The sequence below is a fragment of the Limulus polyphemus genome, unplaced genomic scaffold (genome assembly GCF_000517525.1).
Source record: "Limulus polyphemus unplaced genomic scaffold, Limulus_polyphemus-2.1.2 Scaffold210, whole genome shotgun sequence".
Classification (NCBI taxonomy): domain Eukaryota; kingdom Metazoa; phylum Arthropoda; class Merostomata; order Xiphosura; family Limulidae; genus Limulus; species Limulus polyphemus.
The window spans coordinates 535,602-552,310 of record NW_013665820.1 but is presented as its reverse complement, the minus strand read 5'-3'; the positions used below and the strand labels follow the sequence as shown (position 1 = coordinate 552,310).

At 33.2% G+C, this 16,709-nt stretch overlaps 1 protein-coding gene across 1 annotated transcript in view; it reads right to left on the bottom strand.

The window, feature by feature from the left end:
• LOC106478421 (glucose-6-phosphate 1-dehydrogenase-like) overlaps nt 1-9,188 on the bottom strand; it is a 39,965-nt gene extending 30,777 nt beyond the window's left edge. The window contains exon 1 of the mRNA XM_013938963.2: nt 8,799-9,188. Coding sequence (XP_013794417.1) covers nt 8,799-9,026 — 228 coding nt within the window. The 5' untranslated portion in view covers nt 9,027-9,188. The remainder of the gene's footprint in view (nt 1-8,798) is intronic.
• Between the last annotated feature and the right edge of the window lie 7,521 nt (nt 9,189-16,709).

Sequence of the window (16,709 nt, the reverse complement as noted above, 5' to 3'; positions counted from 1 at the left end):
TAAATTAGGGACGGCTAGCGCAGATAGCCCTCGTGTAGCTTTGCGCGAAATTCAAAACAAACAAACAGTGCTTTTTCAAATTCTCAGGTTTAATCAAGTAAATGGCAGCTGGCAAGAGAAGTAAAATAAAAAGTTAACTGTCTATCTATTTTATTAATGTTAATTTGTTATGTTACTTTGCATGTAATGTTTTTGATAAAAGAAATGAAGACAACATGTAGTACTCGATATACATCTTCCTTCACTGAATCATTAATTTTTAGCAAAAATACTTTATTAGAAATTCTGATTTTTCTGTACAAAAGACTTAAAATGTTGATTGAAAGCTTGCCAAATTTCGTGAAGATACATAAATCGTATCCTATTAGACGATGTATCGATGCAATAATATCATGGCTTCACGATACGATACTCGTGTCGTATTAGCTGTATCGCCACACCTTTAATAATTACGCAGTCGTTAAGTTTTGACGTCACACGATAACCGTGTAGAATTTTCTCACAAGCTTTAGGAAACTATTTGAGCGATATAAAAACGTGAAATACGTTGAAGTAGATGATGATTGATTATTGAATCTGTAGGTCAGTTTGTCTATTACTGTCAGCAAGTTATTTTGGTAGTTCTGTTTTGTGAATACTGAGTTTGTGTTTCGATAAAAAATAGTGATACAACATAGTGCGGTTAAGTACGAGAAAAGTTAGCAAGTAAGTAAAATTATTGTATTAGTTTCTTGTGAGAATTTAGACCTTTATCGAATATTAGTTAAGCCAACTTGTACTGTTGTAGAACTTGTGGTCGGAGAAGTAAAACTTTTTTTTATCATAACTGGACTTTGCATTCTTGTTTTAACCGAATTATCCAAAATAATTTTTATCGTGCTTATATGATTTACAACTGTGTGTGTGTGTGTCATATATATAACACTAGATACTAATTACTAGCTAGTTTTAACCTACGTTTCGGCTGCTAATTTGCTGTCGAATTCTTTATGGGAGTCTGGTGCGACAGGTCGATAACACACCAGACTTGCAAGAAGTAGGCCCAGGGTTGAATCCTGACCTCTACCAACACAGAAAGAGTTATTCCAAGGACTTCCTTGAAACAGCAGCAGATTAACGGCCGAAACGTAGGTTAAACACTAGTTCATAATTAATATTTAGTTACAAAATAGAAAACGACAAAATAATTATTAATTAGTCTTAGGTGATCGTATAGGCCACTAACCATGATGAAGACTGATATCCGATCGCCACAGTCTTACCGTAAAATATTGAAAGAAAATTTGGAATAGGTTACAATATACGTCTATAATGAAAACTTGTTTTATAGCCAACATAGTCTGTTCCTGCTTATTAGCGATACCCGTTTGTTAATAGCCAGATTTTATTGGTAAAAACCATCGTTTCTTTGTTGTAACGGTTTTTATTGTTGAGCACAATTCGTTTGGATTACGTACTCGCACTGCGGAAAAAGACCGGAAAACGCGGAAAGTTACTGAAAGAAATATCGGAAAAAATTACAGCACACGTCTAAAACGAAAACTTATTTTATATGCTACTTTTCTGGGGTATGCCTAAGCCCGACGGACCCCGCGGTAATGAAGAGTTTTGGGCCCTTTGTGATTGATTTTAGATTCTAATTGGATAACAGTAATGTACAGTTTTTTTACCCTTTCAACTAAAAATGTACTGAAATGGAAATAGGGGGCCCACCTGTAATCATGAACGTATATCTTACTTAATGTCTGTTTTTACTACAACCATTACCAACATGTGCGTCAAAAGTAAATTATGGTTTCTTCGATATTTTCCCACGTTTGTCATAAGACAACTCTATTTCAGTGCAATATAAGCTACATAAATATATTCCGACTTTTTATTTTTTACCTTCTTTAATGGAGATATGATTTGATAAATATAAATGTATAATTATATTTAATATTTGGTGAAATATAAGCTAATTACTTATTTGTATTTATGGAAAAGTTACTAAGGCTATCTGCCGCCGTCCCTAATCAACTACTGACAAGAGAGAAGGCATCCTACCACCTACCATTCACGCTAAGGGATTGACTATGACTCTTATAATGCACTCACAGCTTAAAGTACGGGGAATATTTTTGGTATCACACGGATTTGAAATAGGCTTACCAGCTCCAAAATCCAGTTTGGTTTGGTTTTATTTTAAATTTCGCGCAAAGCTACACGAGGACTATCTGCGCTAGCCGTCCCTAATTTAGCAGTGTAAGACTAGAGGGAAGGTAGCTCCCGCCAACTCTTGGGCTACTCTTTTACCAACGAATAGTAGAACTGACCGTCACAATATAACGCCCCCACGGATGAAAAGGCTAAAATGTTTGGTGGGATGGGAATGCGAACCCGTGACACGCAAATTGCGAGTCGAGTGCCCTAACTACCTGACCATGACAGGCTTCCGAAATCCAGAGTTTTATACTACGAGGCCAGCCCACGCACGTGATTAGTAAAAACATTATGTATATTCGCTGTGATTTTATATTTTTTTTATCAATGGGATACTCAAGCAGACGCCGAAAATGAAGAATAGAATTATGTTACATAATGTAATAAATATTATATTCAATACTTGGGGTTGTATTGTTTTTTTACTAGCATTATCATTCAAACTTCACTCTATGGATCAGGAAACTGATAATGTAATATTTTTATTGCACAAGAACGGTTAAAATAAAGAAAACTGAAGTGCACAAGGAAATCAACAGTGTAATTTGCCGCTACACGAATATTTAACTTGAAAAGTAAAAAAAAACATGGAAATTTTCCGTATGCTCAGGTGTAAGACATGGAAATCACCTTTTAAATATTTATAAGCTACAGATGAAAGTGTTAAGTCAAGCAGTCAGTAACAACATATTTCCCGCAGGCATAAGTACGTGTAGTTCATACTTTCCTGTACAGCATGTTGAAAAGAAACAGACCACGCAATTCATGTTTTAACCTGAAATAATATTATATGGGTAAAGAAGATTAAAGAAAAAAAGCTACCAGTTCTGTACCACAAACTAACAGAATTAACACTTCAACTGAGCATTTCGATTTAGTAATAAAATCACTTTAATGTGTTACGCCATTGTATTGAGAACATCGTATACGTTTCAGAAAAGTTTTTAACTTTAAATCATTAATTTATATACACCTGTAAATTTCCTCTCTCTCATTTTGCCCGAATAATGTTTTACTTTATTTATCTACCATCTCGTTTGTTTTTATCATCAAGTACTTTTAAAAAATAGGTAGGTCAGTGGTAAGTTTATTATGCTAAAATCGGGGGGTTCGATTCCCCACGATCGACAGGGCGAAGATAGCCTTTTGTGTGGCTTTGCGTTAAAACAAAGAAACGAACAAAAATAGCACCTGTTGAGAAAAAAAATCCGTTGCATGTATGGTTGACAGTAATATTCCTGAATCGACAAAATTATCAACTTAAAAGAAGAGGTTTACAAAATAGTGAAATGTACACCAGGAAATTATTTCTTTTTTATTTTCTTTTTTGTCAGCTTAACTGGGGGAAAAATAACATCCTTTTAGAGATTACTTTCTCACATATTCCTAATTTGAGTCACGGGTGTGTTACAAGTTGCTTACATATCAAAAACTTAGTTTAATTATACAAAAAATATGTCAATCTTTTTTTTTTCTGATTAACAAACAATCTGCACTGAAAAAAAAAAGAAGCTTATAATCCGTGCTGGAAAGTTTTCGAATTTCAATTTAAAGTTAATCTTAACTTACTTTCACGATAAATATATTGATTTCCTAGAGTAAACGTTTATCCACATCCCAAAACTAAACAACTCTAAAACATAAAATCAGTATAGTTAGAAACAACTAAAGTAAACAAACAAAAATGTTTCAGCTCATCCGTGTAAACAATAACAATCAAAATTGCTTATCGAAGCTTGAAATTATGCTGAAAACACCAAAAAAAATCAGCGAAGAACATTTAATGTACATTATTTAAATGTTTATTGAACATAGCAAAAAAAGTAGCAAGGATGAATTTATAGTCCGAAACATAAAAATTTAATTTACAAATAAAGGTTTAAATACCTAGGATGTTTTGATAATTACAAACAAAAGAAATTACACTTAAACTTTTTTTGAATACAGTTTGTTTCCATACTTCATGAAACTACGAATTTTTAAACTACTTAGTAAATAGCCCACAAGGTAAATTACCTCCAGCCGCTGGCTGCACTCGTTCGTAAAACTTTTCTCTTATCTCATTAGATTGTTATCCAATAACGAAACAAACGCGTTTCCTCTTTACACGCAAAACTGACACATTTCGTTTGAACGATGTTGGTTAATAAGTTATTAATATATCTTTCAACTAACATTTTTTTATGCACAAGAGAAATTTAGTGTAGATATATAGAAAAAAGTTGACTTTGATTTTTACAAAACTTTTGTTTAGGAACTGTACCAACAGAGAAAAACTATCACAGCGATGTTAGCAATAGTATGCCACACACACACACACACATCAGTTTTGTACAAGTATTGTCTGACTTTCGTGAAACATTTCTTTTAATAAATTGTGTTATGCTACATACAAGAAATACAAACGAAAAAGCTAAGTTTTTATGGACAGTTTTGTATTTATTTTTCATAACTTATAGATAACTACTTCAATCTATCAATAAAGTCTACAACTGTTACACTGAAGACAAGTGAATACCAACAACGGGAAACAGAGATGATGGAAAGCTTCACTGTTTTGTTGCAAGACACGTTTTACTAACTTAAGTGTCACAAACCGTGAATCCCTTTCCCAAAGTGGATACACATTTTTGAATTTAATTATCATTGATTGTATGTAAAATATAACAAGAGGTTAACTCATATTAACATAATGATTCTCCAGTTGAAATAAGCCCTCCAGTGGCTTAGTGGGAAGTCTGAAGGCTCATATCGCCAAAACCGAGTTTCGATACTCATAGTGGGCACAGTACATAATAGCGCATTGTATAGTTTGTGCTTAAAAACAAAAACAGTTGTAGTAAAATTATACATTCTTTTAATGCATAGAAAGTTTATGGTGTTAGACGTTCTTTATAGCAAAGGATACTCTTTGGTGAATTGGTAGAGAGTAATCTTAATCCAGGTACGTTCATAAGATGTTTAAATGTAGAGGTTCCCATAATGGTGTAAAATACGCGAAAAGCTTTTTAAAAAAACACTCAACAATTAACGGAAGTCTTGGTGAATATTTAACGTATTCCTCTAACCAGCAGTCGGCGTTCGCGTATTGTTTACTCGCTCTTGAACTGTTTCTATAGATTTAACTTTTTATTAATAGAAACCGCTATTTTTTTTTACAACCACTGGCTCACGGGTCTGACTGGGGATACGCAGTATAAAAAGGTTGTCAACCACTGGGTTAACGTGTATATCTTACTACCCGAAAGGTACAAAATGAACTAAAAATATTTGATTTAGTTTTCATATTTCAACTGATAAGCAACTAATAATCGCAGACAATATTTGAAGGAGGCGAATTACACGAAGAAATGTATTCTACGTTCGTCAAAACACTGTACGACAATGTGTCACCCTGTAAACAAAATGATTAGCTCATAATTGGCGGTACGCGTAATGGCTAAAACAAAACTAAATCAATTTACATAAACCTAACTTTCTTAACCAATAAGAATATTTATGGAACACTATAATGCCACGCAAGTCTATGCACAATTCAAGAATGTTATTTATCCAAATTCTAAATTAAGGATGTAAGAGTTTCGAACATGGAATTTCGTGAGTTTGACGTGTATTTAAGCACATTCAATCCGTTTGAGATAATCAACATTCTTACTTCCAGTTTAATGAGCTCGGTAAATTTTCAAACGTTTATTCTTAAAGGTAAAACCACGCACTCATTGCAATTACTATACTAGCCTGGTGGTTGGGACACACGACTCGAAACCCGCGGGATCGAATCCCGTCACTGAACATGCTCGTCTCACTTACTATACCAGCCTGATGGTTGGGACACGCGACTTAAAGCCTGCCCCCCAGTGGCACAGCGGTATGTCTGCGGACTTACAACGCTAAAAACCGGGTTTCGATACCCGTGGTGGGCAGAGCACAGATAGCCCTTGTGTAGCTTTGTGCATAATTAAAAACAAACAAGCAAACAAACAAACTTAAAGCCTATGGAATCGAATCCCGTCACTGAACATGATCGTCCTTCCAGCTGTGGGACGTTATTATGTGACTCCCAATCCCACTGTTTGATTAAAGTAGCGCAGAAGTTGGCAGCGGCGTTGACTTGCTTCCTTCCCTCTAGTATATCACTTCAAAATTACGGACCGCTAGCGACTCGAAATTCACCATACAAACAAACATGGCCTGCACGTCATAGTATAATTTTTCTGACGATTTCTATTGACAATTAAAAAAATGTAAGATAGCTCACACTTTCCCATTCGCCAAAAAGAGGGGAATCCAAATAAAAATGTCTATAGATGAGATATTATCTAACCGTAACCGTCTGTAATTATTTTGCAAAAATTTCTTAATGACGCATCAATTTTTTTGTTGGGTAACAACGCGGAAAAAAGTAGTAAGGTACTCACGTGACACACAAGACTAGTAATGCGGATGTGTGACGAAACACTTGTCGGAATGAAAAATTCAGGCAATTATCTATTTTATGAACAAATTGTTCAAATATGACCAATGCAATAGTACCAGCGAGTGTCAAGATTTAAAACTGAAGAAGAAGCTAAAACCTTGATTTTATAATTGAAGCGGGAAAACTGATACTCGGTACACGTATATACTTCAATAACTTATTCCTGTTTTTTTTTGTTGTTGTTGTTTTTTAATAGCAAAACGTGATTAGCTTTCTTTTCAATCCCGCATACATTTTATTGGTTGTTTTTGGACACATAACTGCATTTCAACAGTGTTACAACATTTTAAAGAAATATGGGAAATGTATTTCTATACAATCAAGTACAACAGAAAGAAAAATTAGAAGGACTTGAAAAAAATAAAGTGGATATCCGGTTACGGTTGTGTTTTGATACATTTCTGGAAATTTTCTTTTCGCAACAATATGTCATAAAAATATTACTAATTTCATACCTAAGAAATCTCTTTTTTTGTGAATTCAAACTGCCATCCGTCAAAATAATACTAATTTACTTCAATATCACGTTACATTTGTCGGCATTAATACACAACATTTGAAATAACAAAAAAAAAAACAATATACAGTTATAAAAGGTTTCAAATAATGGTGATGTATGGTAAAACACTAATATTCCAACTTTCACAGCTTTACAAAAATAATAATAATGAATAGCAATGGGTGTCATTGTAACGCGAGTACCTATGGTGGAGATTATCAAAACACCTTTTGAGACCAAATTTATATATATTCAACTTTGATTGAACTTTTACCTAAGTAAAAGGATGAGCACATGTTTGCGACCTTTCGACATCCGAGTAACCAGAATGTCATAACTACATACAGAACATCTATACGAAAATTTAGATAAATTACCTGAACGAACATGACTAGATATATTCCTTGCCAATTATTTCTTTTTGTTCTGCCTACCGCAGGAATCAAACACCGAATTTTAGCATTGTAAAGCTTTCCCTGGCCTAACTGAATAGCTATTTCAGCTACGACAATAGTACTAATAGCTCTAAGACACACTTTATACGACGTCTACACTGTAAATTAACGAGGCGTAATTACTACTACCAGTACCAGTTTATTAAAAATAGGGAAAAGGTATTTTATTTTTTGTGTAGTTGCTACAGAACTTTACAGTTTTTATACAATTACAAATTTTACTAACCTTAGTGTTCTTAAATTATTAATAATTACTTCAAAAGTTAAAGAAATATTTTAAAATCTAAACACTTGAACTGAATGATTATGAATATATATTTCAGAGCATTCCTTTGGTGCGCTGTATAGTACTATTAAGGCACGTACACAAATTTTCTATTTTTGCTGGTGTTTTGCCAATTTTCGAACAGATCTCACTGGTATGGTTATTTCTGTAAAGTAGACCTAAATGTTTTCCATACTACCGCTAGCAATGGAAAAATAAATAAAAAATCCTTACGGTTACCAATCCATGCTATTGATAGAGCAGTTTTCAAGGCTACCCTAAGTGTTTGTCTTAGCAACAGTAAACAGTTATAAGTAATTTTATTTCTATTTTTCAAACATTAAATTTGAAGCTTAGGTAAGAAAAACTTAAGCCTTCTACATTTTTATAATTCGGATGCTCATTCATCATCGTGTTTGACAATGACAATTATTACTGATGCCAATTTTTATTGTTCAAATACTAAATTAAAAAAGTGTATATTATGCCAATAGACCTGGTAATATATTTTTTATGTTACAATATATCATAATAAACCAAATGTTTTCAACGTTTGCAAAACACTAATGACCAATAATACTTTGTTGTCATGTCAGAGTTAGTGTGCACTTATGTAATACGAGTTTAACACGCAGATAGAATTTATACCTTGATGCATTCTTATCAGCATCTTGTATATTTGAACCTTTCCACAGCCCCATTCTCTTCCAATACCAAAGAAAGAACAATACCTGTACGCTGCGCTGCACCTATGCGATACGTACCAGCCGAAGACGCGACTACCATTTTCACGAAGACCATTTGCTGACGGCGCGCACTCTAGCGTTATGGATCTCTAGTTCCACGATTACGTTATAGCTTAAAATATCGTAAGATTGTATTAAAAATCATAACACTTACAGAGGCACCTAGAACAACGAATATATGTGTTGCACCTTCCTCGTATGTTTCTTCGAGGTGTTGAAGAGATTCTTTCAGTAAAGCAATAGAACGTTCAGTAGCCTCACTTTCCGCCATTTCTGCCCACACCTTCCTAATCCGCCGACCTCCTGACGAGTGAGATGATCCTCTATGAACGACTCCCAAGTCGAGTGACTGTGCAGTTTCAGAGCTCTGTACGCACCCCATCGTGTTGTTTTCCTAGAGTAGCCAATCGTAATATGATAAACTACAGACTGGATAAACCCAAGATATGAGCACGTGCGTTTAAAACTGTAGGTAACACTATCACTTTTCTGTATTACTTATTTTCACGAAATTTGTTTTAAAGAATGCTAATCTTTTAGATTAGCGTTTTACAGTTCAGCGTAAACAGGAAATGGTGACACTTAATAGAAATGGGCTTTTAGGAACGCATCAATAATTATTGATTAAACTTACAACCTGTGACATACACAACATACAACCGACAATTTTATGGACCGTTTACTTATTGCTACTAGACTGTTCTTGTGGCCTATCGAGGGATACTTACAATTAAATAAGCTCATACAAAACCTGTTCTGTAACATACTTACTTAGAAACCGTGAACAACACAAGTCACGTAAAACAAGCAAAAAACAATGAATGTAGATCAGGACGCCTTACATGTTTATTGTACGACCTCAACCACAACAATTTCATTTTGTTTTTTTTAACCATGAAACTAGGGCGTCTTACCCTAACAAAATGAGTGCGAAATTATCTGATCATTAGTGTCTATAGTCATTAATATATATATATATATATATATATATATATAACCAGTATGTCTTAAAATGCCACCGAGAAGAAATGGAGGGCTCTCTTTACTTCATTCAGGATGTAAATTCAAGTTTACAAGCACAAATTAATGAAGCACACTAAAAGCATGTATTGATTTATACATTAATAACCTGTACATATCGAAGGATCAAAATATCTGTTAATACATATACATTTTTAAGAGTTCAGTATTGTGACTCGGAATATGGAGTGAATGCTACAGTTTCATGCAAGTTTAATTGAAGTCTTAGTTTTATAAGGTCTTTATTTTATGATTTAGGACTGTCGTTTTGGTTGTCTTTCTAATTTTCATTCTTTATAGATATACATGTTAACATTTACTTAAATGTATATCTACGTAATAATCCTTAATTGTATCTACGTTTATTTGATTTTCGAACTCCTGCAGTTTTCGACAAAACGACTAGAAACTTAGTACGTATGATTTTCATCCCCACAGAGAAATGGATAAATGTTTTTTTCGAAAGGGACAAGAGAGGGAATCAATGAGAATTTCATAGGTTTAATCTGGGTTGACTACACCAATATACTTAAAATAAATAGCAACATTTACCATTTTATGCTTTGTCAACAAGGTGTTATCCGATCGGATATCACAACTTCTATGTTTTCACAAAACGATTTATGTTTCTGTAGAACATTTTTATTCACTTTGAAATACGAGTACCAAACACTAAACCGTTACTAGGTAGTTGAGACAACTGGCTAGTATTAATTTTTGTGCCAAGACATAAAGAACTCATGTCATACATTTAAACTGACATAAATTTGTAATCTAACAGTGGAACCATTTTTATATTAATTAAGTAAACTGCTTAGAAGATTACCCACAATAATAATAATAATAACGCGACTGATACATTGTGCACACGCAATAGTACTAATCTTGTAAAGGTCAGTGCATGGCCTAGATTTGTGATATACAAAATTGTCCAATTGCGACAAACGCATAAAAACTGAAATTCATATAGATTTTTATATGGAGATTTATACAGAAGCACGATCCATCGCTAATATTGCCCCAACCAGCCACCATCTTGGATTCGAATATAGCCACCATCGAAAACCAGCATTACTCAAACTATATACGTGAAATGCACGTAGAAATGTCATCTAAATATCTAAAATTTGGCACACATGTAGATTTTCAAATGGAAATTCATTCAAAAGTAAGACTCATCGCATTTCTTTTACCAAGCAGCCGCCACCTTGGATTCCATCATGGCTACCATCTTATAACGATATAACTATAAGATTTTAATGTTGATAGAAGTATCAATTATTTAAACATGTGTTGTTTTGACCAATGAATTTGGTTTTAACACTTAAATAAATATATAAGCCATTCTAATTTTAAAACACGCTGCTAACCTTTAGTAGTTTGCTAGTGTATCCGAAAACCAACTGGACAACAGTTAAATTGTAAACGATATGGAAACAGGTGAAGTTGTTTATTTTTATTAAGTTTCACTTACGAGACTATTTCTACATTTAATTAAAATAATAAAATTATACTGAAACCTTTAAATTATACCTTAAGTACATTTAAAAGGGGACTTGGTAACATCAATGCACCAGTGAATAACTTCAGAAAGAATTGTTTTAATACATTTCCACCCAAAAGTATCACTTACAGTGAACACCGATATCGTAATTTTAAAAATTACCCATGTGCACAAATTACACATCCAGGAGTTACGAATTTCCTTTGGAGTTGCCAAAAAAGTCTCATACATTCCTGCCCACAGTAATGGCAGTGATCTTATTCCACATATTTGACAGATGTGCATCTTAATAAATATATAATATAATTGTTAGAACTGTTTGTTTCAAGACTTTTTTTGTTTGGCTACTTAAAAATTCTTCAGTGTTGTTGTTTGTTTTTTAATGTAGGAAAGATGCCTTCTGAAATTTTACTACCACGTGATGAAATGTATCAGCTGGACTCATAATGTTATTTGTACTATAAAGTGTTTTATACATTAACTAATAGTCATATTAAAACTACAGAGCTTCATACAGTAAACTAAGTTCCCTAGTCAAACTCACTGACCAGGAAAATGTGGTTTTGGATATTAAGATGATATTTCAATATAAATTAAAAACGTAGATTTACACCAATCTGATTTTCGATGGCGACCATGTCGGAATTCAGGTGTTTGAGATAAAATATTCAGCATCATATGAATATCTATATAAAAATTTATAGGCATGCCAAATTTTGGATAGTTAGATGACATTTCTATGTGCATTTGAAGCATGTAGTTGAGTAATGCTGGTTTTCGATGTCTGCCGTATTGGAATAATGGCTGGAGCAAGATCTGAGATGGTCTTGTTTGTATATGGAACTCCGTACAGAAATCTATATGTATGATAATTTTCATGCCTTTCTTCACAATTTCGAGCTTATCTGCTGGACTAATAGTTTAAAGATCATAACATATTCCAGGAACACTGGACAACTTGTTTCATGTGCGTCCAAAATTAGCGTCATTTATCGACCCGGACTAGAATAGAAAAATATAATCTAATTGTCCCTGTCATCAAACACGCATTTCCATACTTTTTCCCTAAAACCATAATTATGTTTTCGTCTCATGAAAGTATTTTCTCCATTCCAATCTTTCCAATGGAGCCTCTAGCTTTCTGGTGATCTGTAGCCTATTCTTAAATATTTTGGAAAATCACTATAACGTCTGAAATGAAAAGGACGTTCCTGAAACATGTGAATGGCAGATTCTATCTAAACGAAATGTGACGAATATTAATATCTCAGATGAGAAATATCTTACTTTTTGGTCAGTATTGAAATAGTAATCTCATGCCACATTACTCGTTGTGCTTATCTGGATTAATATAAAGATTATATATTTTCTAAAAGTAGATATAATAAAAACTGTTATTTTCAATTAAAGAGTTTTGATTAATGTTACACACACACACACATATATAGACATGTATCTGCAATTGATAAAATGGTATTCACACACATACACACATGTTCTTGGAGTGGACTAAGTTAAATTTGATAAGGATCACTTAGAATCCCTGGAGGACCAATTAGAAATTTTGTGAAGAACAGATTGGAAATTTAGGGGATTTCGGACCCTGGTTTATACATGTTTAAAGTTTGTTTTACGCATGTAGCATGTTCTTTTATAGTTTATTTTAGAGATACTTGACACTTATGTTTGCATTTTAATATGTACAAAATTACAAATGTTTGGCCAAACATTTCTGTCTTTTCCTATTATTTACAAATACAGCAGTGTCTGTCTTCAAATGTATAACCTAAAAGTTATTGCTCATTCACATACTGAATTGTTTAGTTGATCAGTTATTATATTGTTTAAATTAAATTTAGTGGCCTTCATACAATTTGTGTACATTTTTACATTATGTCTATACTAGCCAAATGTTCCCAGGACAAAAAAAAATGTTGCATACTTAGCGAGCTTCCAGTCTTCCATTTTAAATCCAAGGTGCTTTTATTATTTTATAAAACTACATGTCAATTTGACAGGAATATCACAGCTTAAACACACAAAAAGTACAAAGGAAAAATCATCAGTTGCTCAATGACTCAGGGTAAACAACATTCTAAGTCTTACCTTGTGGTGCAAGAATGTACAGATTGCTTGGGTTACCAACATACAACGGTCCATGAAAGAAACATGGAGACAACATGTTCAAGCCAACCACTTTCAGTGACTGCCCTTGAGCCTTGTTAATGAACATGGCAAAACTTAAACGGCAAACCTTCAAATTCAAAAGGAGTATCTGAAGGGATAATGGATACTTTGGTATGAGGATATCTTCACCCTTGGAACTTCCATTGAAGATTCTGGTCTCCAAAACATGAGGCAGTAGTTGTTTGATGCATAGTCTAGTGCCATTGCAAAGTTTTGGAGGATCTAAATTACGGAGAAACATTATGTGTGCACCTACTTTAATCTCCAAGTTCGGTGGATGAACACCAGGAAGTTCTAGAGAGTTTAACACCTCTATTGGATAGTGTACAGCCTGATCAGCATTAATCACAGTATCAACTGACTTGTAGCTTTTTGTTTGGCCAGGTAATTGTTTCAGTATGGAAGAATTAATTTCATTTACTGCTTCATTTTTAGGAGCAAGAATGGTTGTTTCACAAATCCATTTGTGGCTTGTGAAATGTTCCTTGACCTTGAGAAAGACCTTTACTTTTAGCTCATCTTCAGTTGTGACAATTTTTCCACAGGGGATCACTATTTGATTATCTAACCTATCAACTGAAATATGACCATTAAAATATGAAGTAAAATGTTTGAAAACTGGCCTGCTGTTCAAAAAAAAGGGACCAAGATTTGATATTGTTCTTTATGTATGCCCTTGCATCATGAATCTTTTATCTATCTTACCCAGATCTTGCTAGCCTTATGCGATCTCCTATCAAATAAATTAACTTTTATTGACTTTATTAGACCCCTTGGGCTATAAGATATTAAACATCTCTTTTTCTTTTTTGCACGCTGTGCATTTGCTTGATGAATACCTAGTTATTATCTCTGTGGCAAGACAAGCTGCTAATCCAAAGGCTTTGTGAGGTGCATAAAGAACTCTCTTGTGAAAAGTTTGTAGTGACTCGTGATATTTTAAGAGTTGGAGAAAGGGGAAGTAATCTAGGTCAATTTACTTTATGATAGAAAATTAGGTAAAGCTTATACACATCACACAGTGAAATAGAATGCTACTTACCTTGTGCCAAAGGTAAAGTCAGCTGATGAGATCCTAAAGATGGCTTGTTTGAATAGCACTGCTGTGATTAAGTTTATTGTTTCTTCTGTGATAACATTTTTGATAATCTTTGACTAATTACAGAGCGTCTTTGTTTAGTCGTAGGTGCATGCATATCAAATTTTCAGCTCATTTGAATAAATACCCACAGAAATGGTGCTCTCCATATGCATCACCTTCAAGGTGATCAACATTGTGTAGGTGGCCAGCATGAAAACTAAGTAGTTTAAGACCATCCGAAGGCAAAGTGGGGTGGCCATACAAAATTAGGTTTGAATCTGTTCACAAATGTGGACGTGCATAAGGAACAAAAAACTTAAACCATCTCTTATATATATATATATATATATATATATAGTAGATGGCAGAAAGATACATTGGTATGCTCATTTCAAGACTCAGAAACTTGGGCGCTTTTAAATAGTTGATTCTTCTTCAGATGTGAAAAAAGAATAGTCAAATATTCTAAAGCGCTCAAGTTTCTGAGTCATTTGAAATCTACTGAGATATTTTTAGTGGTCCTTTGTGCTAATTATTTCATCATTCACCCTTCGTTTATTCATACTTATTCAAAATGTATTACTAATCCATGTGACACAATGTGATTTAAAAAACAACAGTTAAAGTCATAATAATTCACGTATATGTATTGTAGTAACCTTACTAATTTTATCTTTGTTTATAAACGATCGATACCAATTTAGTCTACGAATATTGTATTTCTCTGAACGAGTTCATCAATACAAATCATGCTTTATGACGAAAAGATCTTATGTTCACTAGACGTTAAAAATTAAGTTTAGTCCAACTAGTGACAAACATATTTTGTATGTTACTGAACTTTGACCTTAATGCTTAGAAAAACAAATTTATTGACTTTAAACACACAAATGTTTCTACTTTATATTTTAAAATATCATCTTTACAATCAACACTAATTTAATGTAATATTTGCTGTTTTATGACTTTTTTAATATTTTAAATCAACACTAAGCTTTATATTTTAAATACACAGCTACAGTAAAAGCGGACTTACAACACTAGAATCCGGGTTTCGATACCCGTGGCGGGCAGAGCACAGATAGCCCATTGTGTAGCTTTGTGCTTAACTTCAAAAAACAAACAAACAATACAGTAAAAGTTTTGCTTTTTTGAAAATACTGCTATGTCTACAGCTTACGTCCATGGTTTGATTGGTACAAAATTTGTAATAAATCAAAATAACACTTTCGTTTATTTTGTTCACTGATAAATGCTAAACATGAAATAACTACATAGTTACATGAGCTAGTGGAATGTTAGTAACATGTTTAGTTTTTATTCTAGACGTTATTTAAGACGTTTTACAAAACACAAATCAATTTTTAAGACATGCCTTGTCCCCTAGTGTCTCAGCAGTAAGTCTGAAGGGTTATAACGCAAAAAACCGGTTTTCGATACCCGTGGCGGGCATAGTAAAGACAGCCTATCGTGTAGCTTTGCGCTTAACAACAAACCCAATCCCAAGCACAATCCCTAAAGAAATGCTTAGTGAACGTAAAGATGACTAAAGAAACTTGTAACGTCATTTCAAGTGTGTGACATTTACAGATAGAGATGACATGCCCCACATAAATAGATATGAAAATACAGAGTTAGTCCAATTCATATATCAAATTATATACCTATGCAAGTGTGGTATACATACTTATCTATTTCTAGTTTCTTCCAGCCTGTGATGTAAAATGTAAACGTAATAATTACTTTACTGTGTTCTTTCTAAACTTCAGTCCCTATTAACAACTTCTCACTTAAAATCTTATGATGGTGGAATTACGAAAAATTCATGAAACACTGGTAATCAAACCTTTTTTCTGGTATTGTTTTAATTTATTATTTCTTATAAAACTTCTATTTCCACCTTATGAATCATAGTAATCTCTTCCACAAAGTCATTTAGTATCATTATAACTATTACAAGTTACCTTCCAAATAGTAAACACTGTACAGAATTGGAATGAATTTGTTTTCATTGGATTATATATTAACTACCACCATTAAGATAGTTTGAGGCCCTGGCGCACATATTTTTTGAGGTCACTTGAATAGGGTACAAGCAAGTTTGAAGTTAATTATAATTAATACATATTTAGTTAATTACGGAATATGAGCTGATTTTTCGAATTAAATTAGAATATATCCATCTAACTTTTAATGACGATATATTAAAATTAAACGATTATAATAATTATTATTATTTACTTGTACAACATGGCAGGTAAGAATGAATTAAG